At 37.6% G+C, this 18,096-nt stretch overlaps 1 protein-coding gene across 2 annotated transcripts in view; it reads right to left on the bottom strand.

Moving 5' to 3' along the window:
- The window catches only part of fam163ba (family with sequence similarity 163 member B, genome duplicate a), a 58,362-nt gene that overhangs the window by 3,707 nt on the left and 36,559 nt on the right, over positions 1 to 18,096 (bottom strand). For both annotated transcript variants that reach the window (XM_041811372.1, XM_041811373.1), the window contains exon 2: positions 6,977 to 7,092. In XM_041811372.1, the coding sequence (XP_041667306.1) occupies positions 6,977 to 7,069 (93 nt within the window). In that variant the 5' untranslated portion in view covers positions 7,070 to 7,092. The remainder of the gene's footprint in view (positions 1 to 6,976; positions 7,093 to 18,096) is intronic.

Genomic DNA, 18,096 nt, shown 5'->3' on the forward strand with positions numbered 1-18,096 from the left:
ATCTATTTTTGTTAGTTTTAGTCTAGTTTTTGTCATGAAAAAAAGGCTTTCGACAAATAGTTTTAGTCATAGTTTTAGTCAACAAAATTAACACTGGAGTGAGCTGAACACCGAATAAAGGTAAGCCATAAACATTTATTTACTGATTTTCTCTACTGGAATTCTTGGCTGAAATCTGTGTATGAAGGGTGCTGAACAGTCTGTAGTATTATCTGTGGGCTATATTTAGGAGCACTCATCTGACTGACAGTTAGATACAATATGAGATTTACTATAAATCCAACGCTCTGCTGCAGGAGAGTGTGTGAATGCTTCTGTGTGTTGTGTTAGAACGTGCACTAGAGCAAGAATGCACGGAGGAGAGCTCGTAAACAGGCAAAAACTAAAGCTTGCACTCTCTCCGTCTCATTAAAAACTTTATTTGAATGCATCAGCAAATGCCCTGATGTTAAACTGTGGAGTAGATGTGCTGCTGTGCATCCTCTATGTGTAAAACAAGCTCAGTAAATGTTATGTCCATCTTTTTAATATGCTTGAATGTAAACAGTTTTAAGGAGGTTTAAGGTTCAGTTGTTAAGACTGGAACCCATCAGCTTTGTGAGTGACAACCACACATTTTCAGACAAACAAACCTATGGATGCAAGATTGTGTGCTATTTTAACACTGTGAGAGCTGCAAGCCAAAGCGCTTGTTGCCAGGCATACATTAGGACCTTAAGTACTGATAAAGCTAAATACTGTAGACAAACAACACAATAATGCAGCAGCTGAGGTAGAAGGCTCAGACACAGATTAGCAATGAAAAAGGTAATTGTGCAATAATAATAAAAATCAGAGCAGTAAGGAGCACTGGTTAAGGGCTGCTATGACTTGATTGAAACTAATTCTTATACTTCTTAGATGTTTAGTTTTATATCCATCACCTTTATAACACCTACTGGAAGAGTTAAGATGTGTTTTCAGGGGCTTCGACAAACCAGTAAAGTCACAAAAATTGTCTTTAGTTTGTACACTGTGCACTCAAAGTTTATACTCAGTCAGCATTTTTATGTCCAACAGCCCATTTCCCTCATCTCCACCCAGTGTGGTAAAAGTGCTAAAGCTGCACATGTTTAACATCATGATGTCAAAAAGGTTATTGTCTCTCATGGTTTGTGTGTTTATGTCTCTTATTTTTTTAATTGTGCCAAATCCCTCAACAATTACTGCACAAACACTCATGAATACATAATCCACTTTCCAGTGGAGAATTTGTGGTTGCTATTTCTGGCCAAGAACATGTAGCTCTCAAATTAATTCCTGGCATCCAGCCAGCTAATATGAAGCCATAATAAGGGATTAGTTTTGATTCTGTTGTGAAATATAAGAATCTTAAGGAGTCCAATTAACTTTAAGTGGAGAAGCTCAGGCATTTTCCACTGAAAGCATCATACCTGTGTTTCCTATGGGTCCTACTAAATGGACTGCATTCATCAGCTTTAATGTTTAGATTTAAGTTTGACTTTCCTGTCCAAGGATCATAAATACACATAACTTGGGTATAAACAAAGGGCAAGGTTCTGGAAAATCTGGAGAAATCTGGAAAAATCTTTGCATGTAAGGGCAGTACTGAAAACCAACACTGAACACCTATGACCTTTAACCCCTCAGGTGGCACTGCATTTCAAACCAAAATTATTCTGTGCTGGATTACACCATGGACTCTGGAACACTTTGGAAAATCATTTTCAGTTAACATGGTATGTCACTGCATCTACAAATGTAAGTTGAGACTCTGCCATAGAAAGCCAAAGCCACATCTGAGCTCATCTAAGACAGACTGAGATAAAGCGCTGTGGTGTGGGGGTGTATTAGTGCCCATGGCATGGGTAACTTTCACATCTGTGAAAGCACCATTAATACAGGTTATGGAGCACCATCCAGATGATTCCTTTTTAGGGGCCTTCTTGCTTGTTTCAGCAACAATGCCAAGCCACGTTCTACAACAGCCACTAATTTAAAATGTATGGAGCATTATAAAGGCTAAAATGTTACAGTGGAAACCCTGTACTGTTGAGCAACTTCAGATGTCCAACAAGCAAGACTGGTACTGGTTTCCACTTTCAGTACTTGCAATGTTTTGTTAGAAGAAAATAAAATGACATAACAGAGTGGTAAACATGCTCCTGTCCCAACTTTTTGGGGAACATGCTGCAGACCTCAAATTCAGAATGTGCGTATATCTAAAACAGGGATGGGCAACTTAGGTTACCAAGAGGGCTGCAATAATTTCATTTCCAATGCTTAAGGGCCTGTTTCAGATTGTTGGATTATTGGATGTGGATTGAACTCTGTGATCACTAAAATTTCAGTGAGAGGAAGAATATGTTGCTTTCATGAAGATTTATTATACCAGCATTTATGTTGTTAAACTCAACTGTAAACAGAAATAGTTTTTAATGAGAAACACAGAATTAAATCAATTTCAAGCTGCTTTTTGAATGCAGTGAACATGATTGTTATTTGTTACTTTACTTGCATATTTATTTTTTAACAATTGCATTTAGTGATGGGTGTAAAAAAAGGTTTTACAGAAACTCTTCCATCCAATAAAATCCACAAAAAAAGCTAAATCAACGAAATATAAACAATATCAAATCAAAAATTAATTAAGAAAGAAAAAATTTTAAAAAATCTAATTTCAATAAAATGAAATACATAAAAAAAAGAAATAAAGAAGTTGATAAATTAATTTCTATTTTAAAACAAATAAAAAACTAAAAGTTACTTCATCAAAAATACAATGAAATACAATAATACAAATAACAAATAAAAAAAAAAAAAACAAAAGTATTGAAAACAAGATTCAAATTGTTTTAATAAAAACCAGAAACTAAAGAAAAGAACTGATCATATACCAGTGGTTAATTACTATCAGAGAAATGTTTTTTTAATGTTTTCTTAAAGTTTATAATTTACTAGTATTTGAAATTGACCTATGCTGCATTGAGTGACTTGGAAGGCCACATGTGAGCATAAAGAATTTCCCCATTGTACTGTGGTCAATTGAATATAGGTTAAAATGGCTTTGCAAACCACTGTATTCTGTTTTAAACTCGTATTTCATGCTATGTCCCAACTTTTTTAGAATTTGGGTATTTATACTTAAAAGAGGAGGGTCCTGTTCATTGTACTTTTAAAGGGAGATAACTGCAATAATGTCATCGTACAGTAATAAAGTGTGAGTGTTTGGAGCTAAGTCTATAAAACTAATGAGCGTCTGAAACTGAGTTTGAGATCTTTGATGAAACTTTGATGAAAAGATCTATCTTTTATGTCCCTAGACTGAGCTGTTGAGACTAAATCTTGCGTGTATTAAAGCTGGATAAATGACTCATTCACAGATGTTCAAATGAGGAGTGCTGATAAGAGGATTCATTTTCTCTTGGATGTATAATCTGAGTCCTGATACTAAGGGTCTGAGTCCATGTTTGGCACAGAAGAGGGCTCAGTTTTGAAGGTGTGAATATGGCTTTTAATATGGAATATTCTGCAAAGTTTTGATATTTCTACTGAAAACCTTGAGAACAGGGCAGAGATTGTCACATGGTACAGCTTCTCAGTCACATATTGAATTCAAACTACTTTAATCTGAGTGGGTGAAATGCGTCATGATATCTAGAGTTCACTCTGAGGGCATTTAGATCTTCTATCATCTTGTTACAGTCACAGCTTGTACAGCTAAACAAGATAAAGCTGTACTGTTAGACGTGGATAAATCAAAGCGTAAGTTTGCCATTTTGGGAAATCTGTTATTTGGTTCCTTGCCAAGAGTTAGATGAAAAGATTGATCCCACTCTCATTTCTGTAAGGTAAAAAAAGCCATTAGCCAGCAGTTTGTCATCTTAGCTTAGCATTCAAACAACCACAAAATCAGCCTACCAGCTCCTCTGAAGCTCAGATAGTAACATCTTGGTTTATTGCCAAAAAGTGATGTGTAATAATGAAAATATGCTGCTTTTTATGAAGGTTTATGTGTCAAATTATTACGTGAGTTTGAGCTGTTGCCAGGCAGCTGGGATAGGCTCCAGGATGTTGTTTGGTTGTGGCCAAGGAATGGCATAACTGTTACATAAACAGTGATTAACCAGCATTTCATCATACTATGAAGACGGTATTGTTTGCTTTTTTTTCTTTTTTTGGTACAGAAAAAAAAACAAGAGTCATAGATACACTGTTGTTTTGTTACCATCCGATGATGCCAACCTGGCTTAGCTTTTGGTTGTATTAAAGAACTCATAGTGCCATATTACCCCTCTGGAACATAAAGCTCCCAGAACACAGCACAGTCTTAAAGGCACACACACATTACGCTCATTGCCCCAGCATGATTTTAACCTCCCCTGGATCCCTGATAGCTTCTTATTCACACAATCTAACCTTGCCTAAGCACGGTTACCTCTCGTACAAACATTATCAAGCTAAACACAGGGTTTTGTTTACAAGAGTCAGCACAATGGGAGTGAACATGTTTGCAACTTGACTGACTTTCAGTGTTTCCCCATAACCCCCATGCCACTCCTAATGAAAGTAAGAAATACTTTCTTAATTCAGAGTTGGCACATAATTTACTGATTTCATTTCAACAGAGAGCTAACATGTTTTGCCGTCCTGATCGGAGTCTCTGCTCTGCTTGCGTGCTCCTGCCCAGGGCAAATTTGACTCTTGCATAAAAAGTCAGTTTCCTTTTCTCATATCATATTTTTTTTGTCTTCTTCTAAAGATATTTCTCTGAAACATTTAAGACACTGAGACAGCTTTAATTCCCCCACTGGACTTGAATATTTTAATTGACTCTCAAGTAAAGCAGGCTGCTCTTTCCATGTTAAAACACAACCCCAACTCCAAAAAAGTTGTGGTCCTGTGTAAAATGTTAATAAAAGCAGATAACTCATATTTTATTCACTATAGAACGTAAACAACACACCTGATGCTGAAACTAAGACATTTTACCATTTCATTGAAAAATAATAGCTCTTGTAGAATTTGATGGCAGCAACACATCTCAAAAAAGTAGGAATGGGCAGCAAAAGGCAGGAAAACTAAAAAACATAAAATTGAAAAGACTATCTCAGAATCTAGAGTACATAATATCATCACAAGATTTAGAGAATCTGGAGTAATCTCTGCACACAAGGCACAAGGCCAAAGGCACAAGGCCAAAGGCTAATATTGGATGCTTGTTATTTTCGGGCCTTAGGATGGCACTGCATTAAAACCAGGCATGAATCTGTACTGGAAATCACTGCATGTACCCAGGAACACTTCCAGAAATCACTGTCTGTCAGCACAGTTTGCTCTGTTATCCATTAATGCAAATTAAAAAAGTATCATCAAAGGAGAAGTCATATTTGAATACAATCCAGAAATGCCATGGATGGAAAGGGGATTGAGGCAAAATGGAAAACTGTTCTGTGGTCAGAGCAAAGAAAATTTGAAATTCTTTTTGGACACCCAGGTGCGATGTCCTTCGGACGGTTGGCCTGGCAGTCTTGGTGCTGATATCTGGCATTTAACCGATTTTTTGGATTTACCGATAATAGGCCAAAATCCATTTATTAAAACAGTGTTTCCAAACCATTTTTCCCTGGCACCCCCTACAGGTTCCTAAGAATAGCGGACCCCCACCCCAGGACCCAAGAAAGAAGTAATAGTGACACACTGCTGTCAAAAATCAACATAGATTTTCAATTGTTTCACTGATAAAACCCTAAAAAGGACATATGCATGCTGTTCTTATCATAATACCTTTGTATAAACAACTTAATCACTGCTTTATCATGGTTTCAATCAATATTTGCAAATCTAATTTTGGCAGCCTTACAACAGACAAAGCCCCCCTAAGATCTTTGACCCCCCCCCCCCCCCCCCCGGGGGGTCCCAGACCCCAGGTTAGGGACCAATGTATTAAAAGATTTGCTACTTTGGATCCACTACAAGGTAAGGTGTGTCTTCCACTCTGGTTTTGTTTTCACTCAAAACAGTCTGCCCCACCCACAACACAATCTGACTGGCTTGATGTCACCCAAAATACCAACACAGAGGCCTGGGTGCAACTGACACAGGAAGTATGTGGCATCACTTCCTGTTTCCTTTTGCTACATTTTTTGCTCTTTATTATTGTTCATGTTCAAAGCTAAATCGCTTAATTTCCTTCATTTTTAACATGCGGTTTTCCTTTTGCCACACTAAGTACATTTTGTCTGGCATGACAAATGTGTACTAATTCCAAATACCAATTTTCAGTCACATGTGCTTCTAATTAATCAGTATAATCAGCCCTGAAAAACCAGTACCGATCAACCCTTACAAAAGAGAGTCATCATCCAGCTCATTATCAGCGCACAGTTCAAAAGCCTGCATCTCTGATGGTATGGGGTTGTATTAGTTTAGTGTAGGCTGCTTACACATCTGGAAAAACAGTATCAATACTGAAAATATAGAGATTTTAGAGCAACATATGTTCCCATCCAGACAATGTCTCTTTCAGAATAGGCCCAACACATGGCTTTACAATAGAAGAGTCCAGCCTGCCAGCCGTCCAATAGAAAACATTTGGTGCATCATAAAAAAACAACCTCGGAAAAGAAGACCTAGAAGTGTTGAGCAGCTAGAATGGAAGAACGGGACAACATTCCTCTCCCAAAACTCCAGCAACTGCTCTCCTCACTTCCTAGATGTTTGCAGACTGTTGTTGAAAGAGGAGAGGATGCTACACATTGGTAAACATGGCCCTGTCCCTACTTTTTTGAGATGAGCGATCTGCATGCACAGTAGTCACAACATGTAAATAAACCATACACTTAAGTAAAATAGATGGCTGTGGAAAAAACAACTATATCTTTCTTTGACCAACATTGAAGTGCTGTAATCAGAAACATCTTTTCTTTCCAGCTCTGTGAACTTACAGACAATGTAACCGATAACGTGGTCTCACCTGCAGCCTACAGTAGCACAGTACAGCGATGATAAGGAGTAATATAACCGTAGCAAGAATTCCACCAGTGATGACCACTGTCCCGGCTGTCATTCGAAAGGCTCTCCATCAACACCCTGCAGAGAGGGAGAGAAGAGGAACAGAGAGAGAAAAGGAGTGGGATAGAGTCGAAGGGGGGGGGGCGTTGGGAGTGAGTCAAAGAAGAAAGAGCAGAGGAGAAAGTGCACAATTCATCAGCACTGTGGTTTCATTAAGTAGATTATAACTGTGTGTCATCTCACTGGTGCTTATTGAATTATCCAGCAGTTAGGAGACATGTAATAGAATCATCCTACAAGTACCGCTCATAATATAGACCAGATCTCAGGCTGGAACACAGAGAGGAATAAAAAAGTGTGAGGGAGAGAGAGAAGCCTGGAAACGACAGAAGAGCAGAGATAAATGGATGGTAGGAGTTTGGAGCGCTGAAGTGACTGAGCAGGTGAGAGAAACAAAGACGGAGTGAGCAGTGAATTGATGTGGAGCGAGTGGGAGAAGGAGGTCAAGATGAGCCCAGTAACAGGCAGAGAGAGGGATTTGATGAATGGATGTAAAACAGGGAAATAAAATGATGGAGGGAATGGAGAAGGAGGGGTGAGAGGTGGAAAATAAACAGAGGGAACGTCAGAATTAAGAAAAATGGATGAGAAAAGGGATTTTGCTGAGATTTTGTGTTGCAAACTCGGGATTGAATGACAATGAAACCAAATTCTTTTATGCATGCATCCAGGACTCATGAATGCCTAATCTCAGAGACTTTTCCTCACGCTTAACGCTTCAAATCTTCAGAAAAAAACATAAAAAGTACTCGAGAGAAAGCCTTGGTCAGGAATTTTGCTTCCTTAAGGCCTGGACTACACCAAAACCCCCTCTACCCCCATGATAACAATTTTCTAATAGTATGTGCAAAAAAAAAAAAAGATTAAATCATAAAACCACACTCTAACAGATTCCAAACATAAAACAACTACAGCATCAAGTCTAAAAAAAAGAAATCTCCATGGTTTAGATACAAACTATACATGATAAAGCATGGTGTCAAAGTGAAGTTTCATTTGGAGGGGAGAGAGAGAGAAAAGGGGAGCTGCAGTCGCTGCTCTGCAAAGTAAATCACTCATTTAAATGACTAAAGAATCAAACCAGTTTAAAAAAAAAAGACAAAAAAAAGAAAGATGAAAATGTTGCAGCCAGTGTGCAAACATCAACACGACATTAAATCATTTCTTTTTTAACCGAATTTCATACCAAAAAAAAAACTTGTGTGCAAAGGTCTTCAGTGGTTAAAAGACCAATAAGTTCATAGCAGCACTTGGTAAAGGTGTGAAGTTCACTATAGACAATAGCCAATGTTAGCAGTGCTAGCACTGCCAGCTGTTGATCCTCTTTGCAGGCTAACCTCGGCTTTCCTAAGTTGAATGCTGTTGTTCAGGGCTGCAGTTATACTAGTGTGGTAGTACTGGTCGTGGTCTCAAGACCAGTCTCAAGACCAGGTTTTGAATGTCTTGGTTTTGTCTTGGTATTGAGAGCAATCTTGGTCTCAGACTGGCCAGGCTCAGGATTTTCCATCAAGGCCAGTGGAAACCACCACTGATGTGTTATTCTTGGATGTCATTAAGTGCTAATAAGGAGAAACCCTAAACAACACCAAATGCTTCTTCTGTACTCATGGAGGTGAGGACTGATTTTTGAGTATTTTGTTACTGAATTATTGTTGTTGTTCTTCATATTAACTATATGATATTGGTATCAGCAGATATTAGCCTAAAAAGTGAATTACTGGTACGAGCAGATATTCTTACCACTGATATTTTGGATACAAAAATCTGCCTATATCATCCGTAAATATTGGTCATGTGGACAGATAAGTTAGTGGAGTTTTAGACTGGCCCAACAAACCTACATCAGCTGAAGTCTTTATTCATCCTAATTCTTTTCTTTTTAAAGTGTTTTAAGGACTAAATTTGCTTATCTGTTTATCCTCGAACTTTAATTTTTGTGTTTTAAGCACTGGAGTTTTAGGTCTGAACTACGTTTAACCCGCCTGTATTCCTAAGGGTATTATTTAACCTTTTGGACTTTCTTTTCTGGATAACTCTGGTCGTTTTGATGCATATAGCATACATTTTGCTGAGGGTGTGTATTTTGGGATGAATTTTGGTATTTCGGGAAAAAATATTTTTAAAGTCTTTAATTCATTGTGTAAAAAAATAGTCACACTTGTGTCTCTAAGGGTATTTTTTACCCCACTGACTCCCATTAAAAACAGATTTTTTGAATATACTGCCTTTGCAGTTTGATTTATTATATTTTTCATTCCTTGGTGTTGAAATCCCTTCAAAATTTTATTTTCTATTGTTTTTCACTAGGTGGTGATATTTCTCATATACTATCTATTCACCATTGAGAGGCCAAAACAAAATCTATTTTGCATGTATGTGATGGAAAATAATTCACTCTTTTTAAAAATTATTATTATTATTAAAAAATTCAAATTCTAATCACAAAAACTTTCATTTAAGGGGTTAAAATTTCAGAACAAAAATTCCTGATATATGGTGAGGGCTGAAGTTACTTATAGTTTTTGTACAAAAAAACTGGAGTGATCCACTAATACATGAGTTTTCTATGGCAGTCTTTATTGGAGGGTATTTTTTTACCCTCAGGGACATGGGTGTCACTCTTTTTTAAGGGATGCAGGAGGGTTAAATATCAGTATTGATATCTGTATTGTCCAAAAATATTTTGCATATATTAGCACATCGGATATCAGCAAAAATCAAACATCTTGCATCCTTAGTGTGTTTCTACTCTGTAAATGTTTGTACCCTGCTCTGCATGCAAAAAAGACATGCAAAAAAGAATCATTATCCTTTTATCAATACACAAACTTTTCCTCTTCCTCCCAGTGTAAAATCATTTCTGTGATTCTTTTTTTATTTATTTATTTATTTTAATTTGCAGAGTTTCCAGTCAGAGTGTTTTTTAATGTGCAAATTGAAAATACGTATAAAGACTGGTCGATGGAAACCCCACAGTGGTGCTGTGGGCAGGGCCTGCACTTCAGTTTAGGAATTGGCCGTGATAGTTTCTCTGCTAGATTTTAATGAAAAATCAGGTACACAAACAGTAACACTATGCTTATGGTTAGGTGGTGGAAATTGCTTAAACATGGGCCATCATGTTACAGTTTCATTCAATGTGTATCCTGCCCAACAGGATATTGAGGAGTGAACAATTAATGTGTTTATTATGTATTATTTAATAACAATTTAGCCCTTTTGCACTCCTGAGCATATCAGTTCACTCTCAAGATACCTTAACCACAATAAAATCTAGTAAGATGATATCTAGAATCTAAAAAATAAAAGAAATGTCAAACTTTTATCAGACAAGAGAAATCAGGACCAAAACTGGCCTTATTGTAATGTAACATGTACCCCATTTAAGCAGATGCATTACTCCTAAAGAAACAGGGACTATTTTAAAACCTTATCATAGAGAATATCAACTATAGAAAAAAAAAGAAAATAGATGTATGACTTAAAATTAGTGAGAAAGGCACAAAAAGGAGAAAAGGAGAAAAGGAAGGAAACAGGAACAACAGACACAAAATAAAACCAGCAGATAGAGAAAGACATTGTCATTCATCACATAAACTAGTGGAAAACATCCATCTGGACAGCTGTGGTTGACCTTGGCCTTAAATCAGGGCTCAAAAATGAAAAACAAATGCAGATGTTGACCTCAGCGCTCCAAGCTTAAATTAATCTGGCTCAGAAGAATCAACAATCACTCTGATCTACAGTGTCTTTATTCTTTTGGTGGGATTGCACTGTTGTGTTTTCCTAATAGAAGTAAGCAAATTTAATAAGCATTTGTTTCCCTTGTTACTAAAGTTTTAAACTACATTTTAAATTATGTATATAAGACATACCGTATTACTGAGAGGCTGTCAGTGATTTATAACAGGGCTATAAATTTACACAGTCAGATTCAAATTAGTAGGAGTGGAAGAAAAAATCGATACAACATAGTATCGCGATATTTTGTCTGGTGATATATCATATCCTCTCGTCCACTAAGTATTGATTTTTTTTCAAATCATTGGTAATATGAACTGAACTTTATGATAATGGCACCAGGGGAAGGACATTAGAAATGCAAGAAGGGCACGAATGAGATGGACAACACTCATGAGGTTTGCAAGAAGTGCTACATGAAAATAAAATACTGCGGAAATATGATAAACATGAGGGCAAGGCTAACACCAAATCAGCTAAACAGTTGAAAAAATGGTATAGATGGCAATATATCACAATACCCACTGTATTCCAAAATGTTTAAAATCTCAATAGTATCTGGCGCGCTGGTAGTCAAGTGGTTAAGGCGCACACCATATACGCAGGCGACCTGGGTTCGAATCCGGCCTGTGGCACTATTTCCTGCATGTCTCTCCCCACTCTCTCCAATGTTTCCGACTATATCCACTCTCCTATCAAATAAAGGCAAAAAGGCCAAAAATAAATCTTAAAAAAAAAAAAATCTCAATAGTATCGTATCGTGATAATATCGTATCATGGGGCCACTTTTGATTCCCACCCCTACAAATTAAGTACAAATTTTGCAACTACCGTACACCGTGTTCCACATTATTATGCAAACAATGTTTTCCTCTGATTTTCTAAGTATCAATGCAAATTACAGTCAGAATATTTTTCAAGTCATCAGCAGTAAGAGTATAATTTAAATGTTTTTGAACAAACTTCATAATGATAACTATTATTTAAAAAAAAAAAAAAAAACCTCAAAATGCACTTTTCCACATGTTCCACATTATTAAGCAGGCCACAGGTTTCAGCAATATGGGAAAGAAAAAGGATCTCCCTGCTGCTGAAAAGTGTCAAATAGTGTAATGCCTTGGACAAGGAATGAAAACATTCGATATTTCAGGAAAAATTAAGCATGATCATCATACTGTGAAGAAATTTGTGGCTGATTCAGAGCACAGACGGGTTTGTGCAGATAAAGGCATAATGAGGAAGGTTTCTGATGGACAAATACATCAGATTAAGAGAGCAGATGCTAAAATACCATTACAAAGCAGCAAACAGGTATTTGAAGCTGCTGGTGCCTCTGGAGTACCACCAACCTCAAGGTGTAGGATTCTCCAGAGGCTTGCAGTCGTGTATAAACCTACTATTCAGCCGACCCTAACCAGTGCTCACAAGAAGAAATGGTTGCAGTGGGCCCAGAAATACATGAAGACTCATTTTCAAACAGTCTTGTTGACTGATGAGTGCATGCAACCCTGGATGGTCCAGATGGAGGAGGAGTGGATGGTTGGTGGATGGCCACCATGTCCCAACGAGGCCGGGATGTCAACAAGGAGGGGGCGGAGTCATGTTTGGGCCGGAATCATGAGGAGAGAGCTGATAGGCCCCTTTAGGGTCCCTTGAAGGTGTGAAAATGACCTTGACAAAGTATATAGAGTTTCTGACTGACCACTTTCTTCCATGGTACAAAAAGAGAACCGTGCCTTCTGTAGCAAAATTTTCTTCATGCATGACAATGCACCATCTCATGCTGCAAAGAATCCCTCTGTGTCATTGGCTGCTATGGGCATAAAAGGAGAGAAACTCATGGTGTGGCCCCCATCCTCCCCTGACCTTTAACCCTACTGAGAACCTTTGGAGCATCCTCAAGCTAAAGATCTATGAGGGTGGGAGGCAGTTCACATCAAAACAGCAGCTCTGGGAGGATATTCTGACATCCTGCAAAGAAATTCAAGCAGAAACTCTCCAAAAACTCAAAAGTTCAATAGATGCAGGAATAGTGAAGGTGGTATCAAAGAAGGGCTCCTATGTTAACATGAAACTTGTCCTGTTAAGATGTTTTTGATTGAAAAAGCTTTGATTTCAGTAAATATGACCTCCTAATGCTGCAATTTCTACAAATGACCATTTCAGTTCTTTACAATCTATAAAATGTTTTAAAAAGCTGTTGTGCTTAATAATGTGGAACATTGCATTTTGAGGTTTTTATTTTTAAAAAAATAATTTTTGTCATTATGAAGTTTGTTCAAAAACATTTGAATTATGCTCTAACGGCTGATGACTTGAAAAATATTCTGACTGTCATTTGCATTAATATTTAGGAAAATCAGAGAAAAATATCATCTGCATAATAATGTGGAACGCAGTGTATTTGAGCTCAATTCTCACGGTTTCCCAATCATTAGTGAAGTTTTCATCCAAATCTACCGTAAATTCAAACAGAAAAGAAAATGCACATTCATGCATGCTTCTATCCATTAATATTATGCAATTATTAGAGGTCAACAAGTTGAGCAGTTGGTGGTGTTGTTCATGCAATATAAAAATAAAACTGTGGAAAAGGAGGACTTAAGGCTGTGGTGCACCATTGTAGACAACCTCTGTCTTTGAAGCTAGCAAAAATATAACAGATGAAGGAGGATTTTATTTGCGGAAACAGAATTCATACAAAAAACCCAACTTTTTCTACTCCAGAGAACTCTAGTGACAGCCCTTAGTGTTAACATAAATGTGTCTGTCCAGTGACATCATCAATTATTCGCTGAATATGTTTCTGCAACAAAAAGTCACATTTTTCTTTTATTAATATTCCAACTTTTAAAGTCCTGCAAGCATAAAAACTTTTTAACGATATTGTAAGTTTCACTTTGTATTGTGCAAAAATGGATGGATTGCTGTATATTAAGATGGACGTAAAGACAACCACCTGGGAGTGAAGCTGAAAAATTTAGAGCTCCTCCTGTTGGCTAGCAGCAGTGTATGTCACAGACCCAGCCTCTTCCACGTAAACACGAGTCAAAACACAGCATAAAGTTAAAATAAAAATCATGTCATGATGGCTCATTGTTATCATGCTAATGTCTATTGAAAAATTCATTTAGAGTAGTTTTGTTTTAAGAAGTAAAAAGAGTTGAAACAATGTCATGATTGACACCTCTGCTAACAAATACTCTTAGCAGGATTCTTAGCTAGCAAAGTAACAGTGAAATAATTGAAATTTCCATTATCATCAGCATCTGCTTAAAACCAACGCTAGCATCTTTTATGGACTGTACCAACCAAAATAGTAGCCATTTCCTCTTTTGCAGGAAATTATCACAGGTGCAATATTTCAGCGCCTGTTGTGAGGGTATATTGGCTTCACTTTTTTTTACAGTAGGTAGGGACAGAGATGTGCTGACCATATTTATATACAGTTAATAGACTTACTGAGGTGTTGAGTAAAAAAATGTGTCATATGCCATGATCTCCTGCAGTTGTCACCATCACTGATTCTAGCTCACATTTGTCCTGATTTTCTTTACAGACATTTAATTCTCTGTCAGCTGTGATAATCCCACCCTTCAAAAGCCTGTGTCATACCTACTTCTGAATACATTTCCCCTTAGCCTCTGTTCCGGATATCTGAAATGAATTACATCTATTTGTAAGGCATTTCAGGTTGTGCAACTTCAGCTTAGCCTGCCATTTTTTAGAAAGATTCAAATAAATTCAAGATCATTGTGCAGATCTACTTCCCTCAGGCACTAGTTAACTGTGGAAAACCTTCCTGCACAGTACAGTGGTTCTTACATGCAGACAAAAATGACTGCAGTACGTCATAAGAGGGTTTTGCAGCAGTGTGATTGACTTGAGACTGAACTGACCTCATTCTGGCTTTATTAGATCAATGCTTCCCTTTAATTAGCTCCTTTCAGTCACTACAGCAGCTGGATTACCGGAAGAAGCCTGGAGCCTGGGGGGGCGCTTTGAAAACTCAATCTACTCTCTAAGGTAACGTACAGTCATCACAACATTTAAAGTGCCAAAATTATTTCCTTTCTTCATTCTAACCTCAAACTGTAAAAATGAAGGATGTGACAGGCTGAGTTTAATCACTGCAGCAGTGGTTGTGTTTTATTAACAAAGCCTTAATGTGAAGAATAAGCTATAGATCCTGTTTATACCTTTCATTAACACCTGTGTTGGGCATTTCAATACTGTGTGGTAATCCCTAATGTTTGGTGTGAATGCACCTCAATGCTTAGTAAAGATGATCTGATATCTGCTAGCTGTGGTATGGGATGCCTCCATCTGGATTGGTTTGGGAGTGTGGATACTATGAGTACTGGCACGTATTAAAGACCACCTGTCAGTTGAAGTAATCGGCGGTAGTCCACTAATAAACAAAAAAGCATGGCTTTATTTACAAGCATCTAGCCCTAGACATTTGGGGGTCACAGGCAAACATGAGGCCCCTCCACATTTAGCTAAAAACAATCACAGCCAGGAAACAAAATATTTTGTTATTTGTTATAACATTTATTATCTCTTTTCAGGTACTACTAGACATATAAAAATCTGAAATATGATTGAAAATGAATATAAAACCCATAACTTCTTTATTAGCTCCGAGAAGAGCATTATAACTCAAATTCCCCATATCATAATATGTTAACATGTCTGTAGACCAGGTGGAACTTAAAAAAATGAAAAATATATATGATCACTATTGGTGCAATATCCATTCCTTTGCAACAAATCATACATTTTTATATTCTGCATTCATTTTACCAACCAGTAATCCACTAATTCACTGTGTCAATATGTCCACATATTTCAAACTAATAGAACTGTCTTAATATGAGTTTTTGGGCTTTTTGATGGCTCCAGAGGTCCTCCCCAGGGACTTTTTTGGATAATAAAAATATATTTTGATGCTTTTTTATTCACTTTAGGCCAGAGCTTCTCAAACTGTGAGGTGTGACCCTACAAATGAAGCTGTTTGTGTTAAATTGAGGCTAAACAGCTGGTTTAAAAACAACAGCTGCTAGAGGTTAGCCAATAAGACAAATGTAGAAGCCCCCCCCCATAATCGCACAATCTTATGACAGTAATGTATTGTTATTGTGAAGAACTTGTTGAAAAAAGGCTTCATTATCAACAATTTAACTTAGCTTTAGCAGAGGTGCTATTACGTGTACTGAGCAACTGTGTTTACAGCTGCTTCTCTGACTTTGTTTAACATCCCAACCAGCTTCTTTGAATCATCATAGGTTTGAATTAGCGAGTCATCATTTTACCCTTCAACTTGCATTTTTACCATGTGGTTGACCTTTTTTTCGCTGCCATATTGCTGCTTATCTTTGGCTGTTTATCCCCATTTACCTCACTGAATAGTGTATGTAACACCGACTATATCCACTGGGTGGCGCTGCTGTACATTAATATGATTGTCTGGAAACAGTGGGAAAAAATGGAAGTGTCTCTGTGCTGCACAGCTCCTCCGAAATCTCACAGAGTAAGAGCAAACGTCCAGGTAAGAAAAAATCTTTGCACATATCATTTCTAGACCCTCTAAAAATTACATTTTAGCTGAAGGAAATCAATTTGAAAATAAAATATACATGTCTAGGACTCCTCAGAAAACTGGGTCAACCACCTGATTGAGTTGCCAGATTGTGGAAACAGCCTGGCTCAAGTCGCAAATTTCTCATTTTGTACATGTTTTCTAACCATTGCTGCTTATTCAATTTGAAAGCTACACAGAAATAATATACGTCAAAATATCTGTCTACTTGTCAGGATTCATAAAGTGTAAAACTCTAAGCTGTGACTTTTATACTTTTTGAGATAGTGCTGTCCGAAGACACACATGCAGTTCTTGATAGCAGATTAGCACAGTTCATTTGAATGGTGAGCACTGTTTTTGAACCAATAGTCACAGTCACATAAAGCCCTGGTCAGACCGACAGAGACAGTCTGCAAAGTAAGCACACCTGCTATATGTTGCTGTTATTACAAAAATCCATTACTACAGAGAAGAGGACAAATTTTTACCTCATTCATGTGCTTCATGTTGATTACACTGACAAGTTAGGCTTGTTTCCTGCCTGCTCTATAGCTTTAGAGTAAAACTGATTGGGCTCAGACTGAGCTGTTGTCTATTACATAACACTTCCATGCTAAGGCGGTAACGATTATGCCTTTGTAGGTGCACTACAACACAATGCATGCAGCTAAACCGGTGATGACGGTGTTGCAACCCTCCTCCACCCCAGCTCCTCTTTTTGTCTGCTTCCGACTTAATCAATGTCATTCTGTTGCCACTGATGCCTGCTCTGCTCTGCTCTGGGGTTCTCACTGCTTCCCTGCCTGACTTATGCGTCCCATATATACATAGGATGTAATTATACAGGTGACAGTAATACAAAATCTCTGTAATTCTTTAAGCCTTTAATCAAAAATCTAAATGCAGGACGAACAAAAACAATGTGATACAGGAATAACACAATTATTTTGAGGTAAAGTTGAAATTTTTTTTACTCCTCTGCTGACTGATGCAGAAGTATCAGCATCTTTGCAAAGTAAAAGCTGTGACTAACTTCCCAGTTTTGGTAACATTCCTATAAAAACCTGGATACCCTCACAGACACTTGACAGATGTGCCTACAGACCTCTTTTTCCCTTCATTACATCCACAATCTGGAAGTGTCGTAGCACCCCACCATCACACTGCATTGTGGATAATTGCCTGAAACCAAAAATAGGCCAGCAGGCTTGTTGCTAAGCTATGACTCAATGGTGCGAGCCATTATCAGCAGCAAGCACACAGCAGCATAGGCCCATGTTGTCAAGATCTAATTCAATGGTGACATGGACACGCCCATAAATAGAACTCGTATGAAAATAAGCAGACTGCTGAATCCATGGCAGGAGCATCGTGACGTAAACATAAAAGAAATGTTATTTCCTCTTTTACCAGTATGACTCTTGCATCGATTGTTGCAGATTCTACTTCCTCATCCTGAAAACAATGCTCTCCATCAGCATCCTTCAATCAGCTGACACTTCACTCAAAGACAGAGTACTTGTGAGCGGCAGCGACAACCTTCTAACCCTGAAAAGCTCTCTAATTGTGTTTAATTCCTAGCTAAAGTGTCCAAAGCACAAGAGCTTTTATTGTGTTTCTTTTACTCTCCTGAAATGCTTTATACAGTTAGAATGGATCAGATCAGACTGTCTCTACTGTGTTCTTGGTACAATCTG

The sequence above is a fragment of the Cheilinus undulatus genome, linkage group 17, assembly GCF_018320785.1.
Source record: "Cheilinus undulatus linkage group 17, ASM1832078v1, whole genome shotgun sequence".
NCBI classification, from domain to species: Eukaryota; Metazoa; Chordata; class Actinopteri; order Labriformes; family Labridae; genus Cheilinus; species Cheilinus undulatus.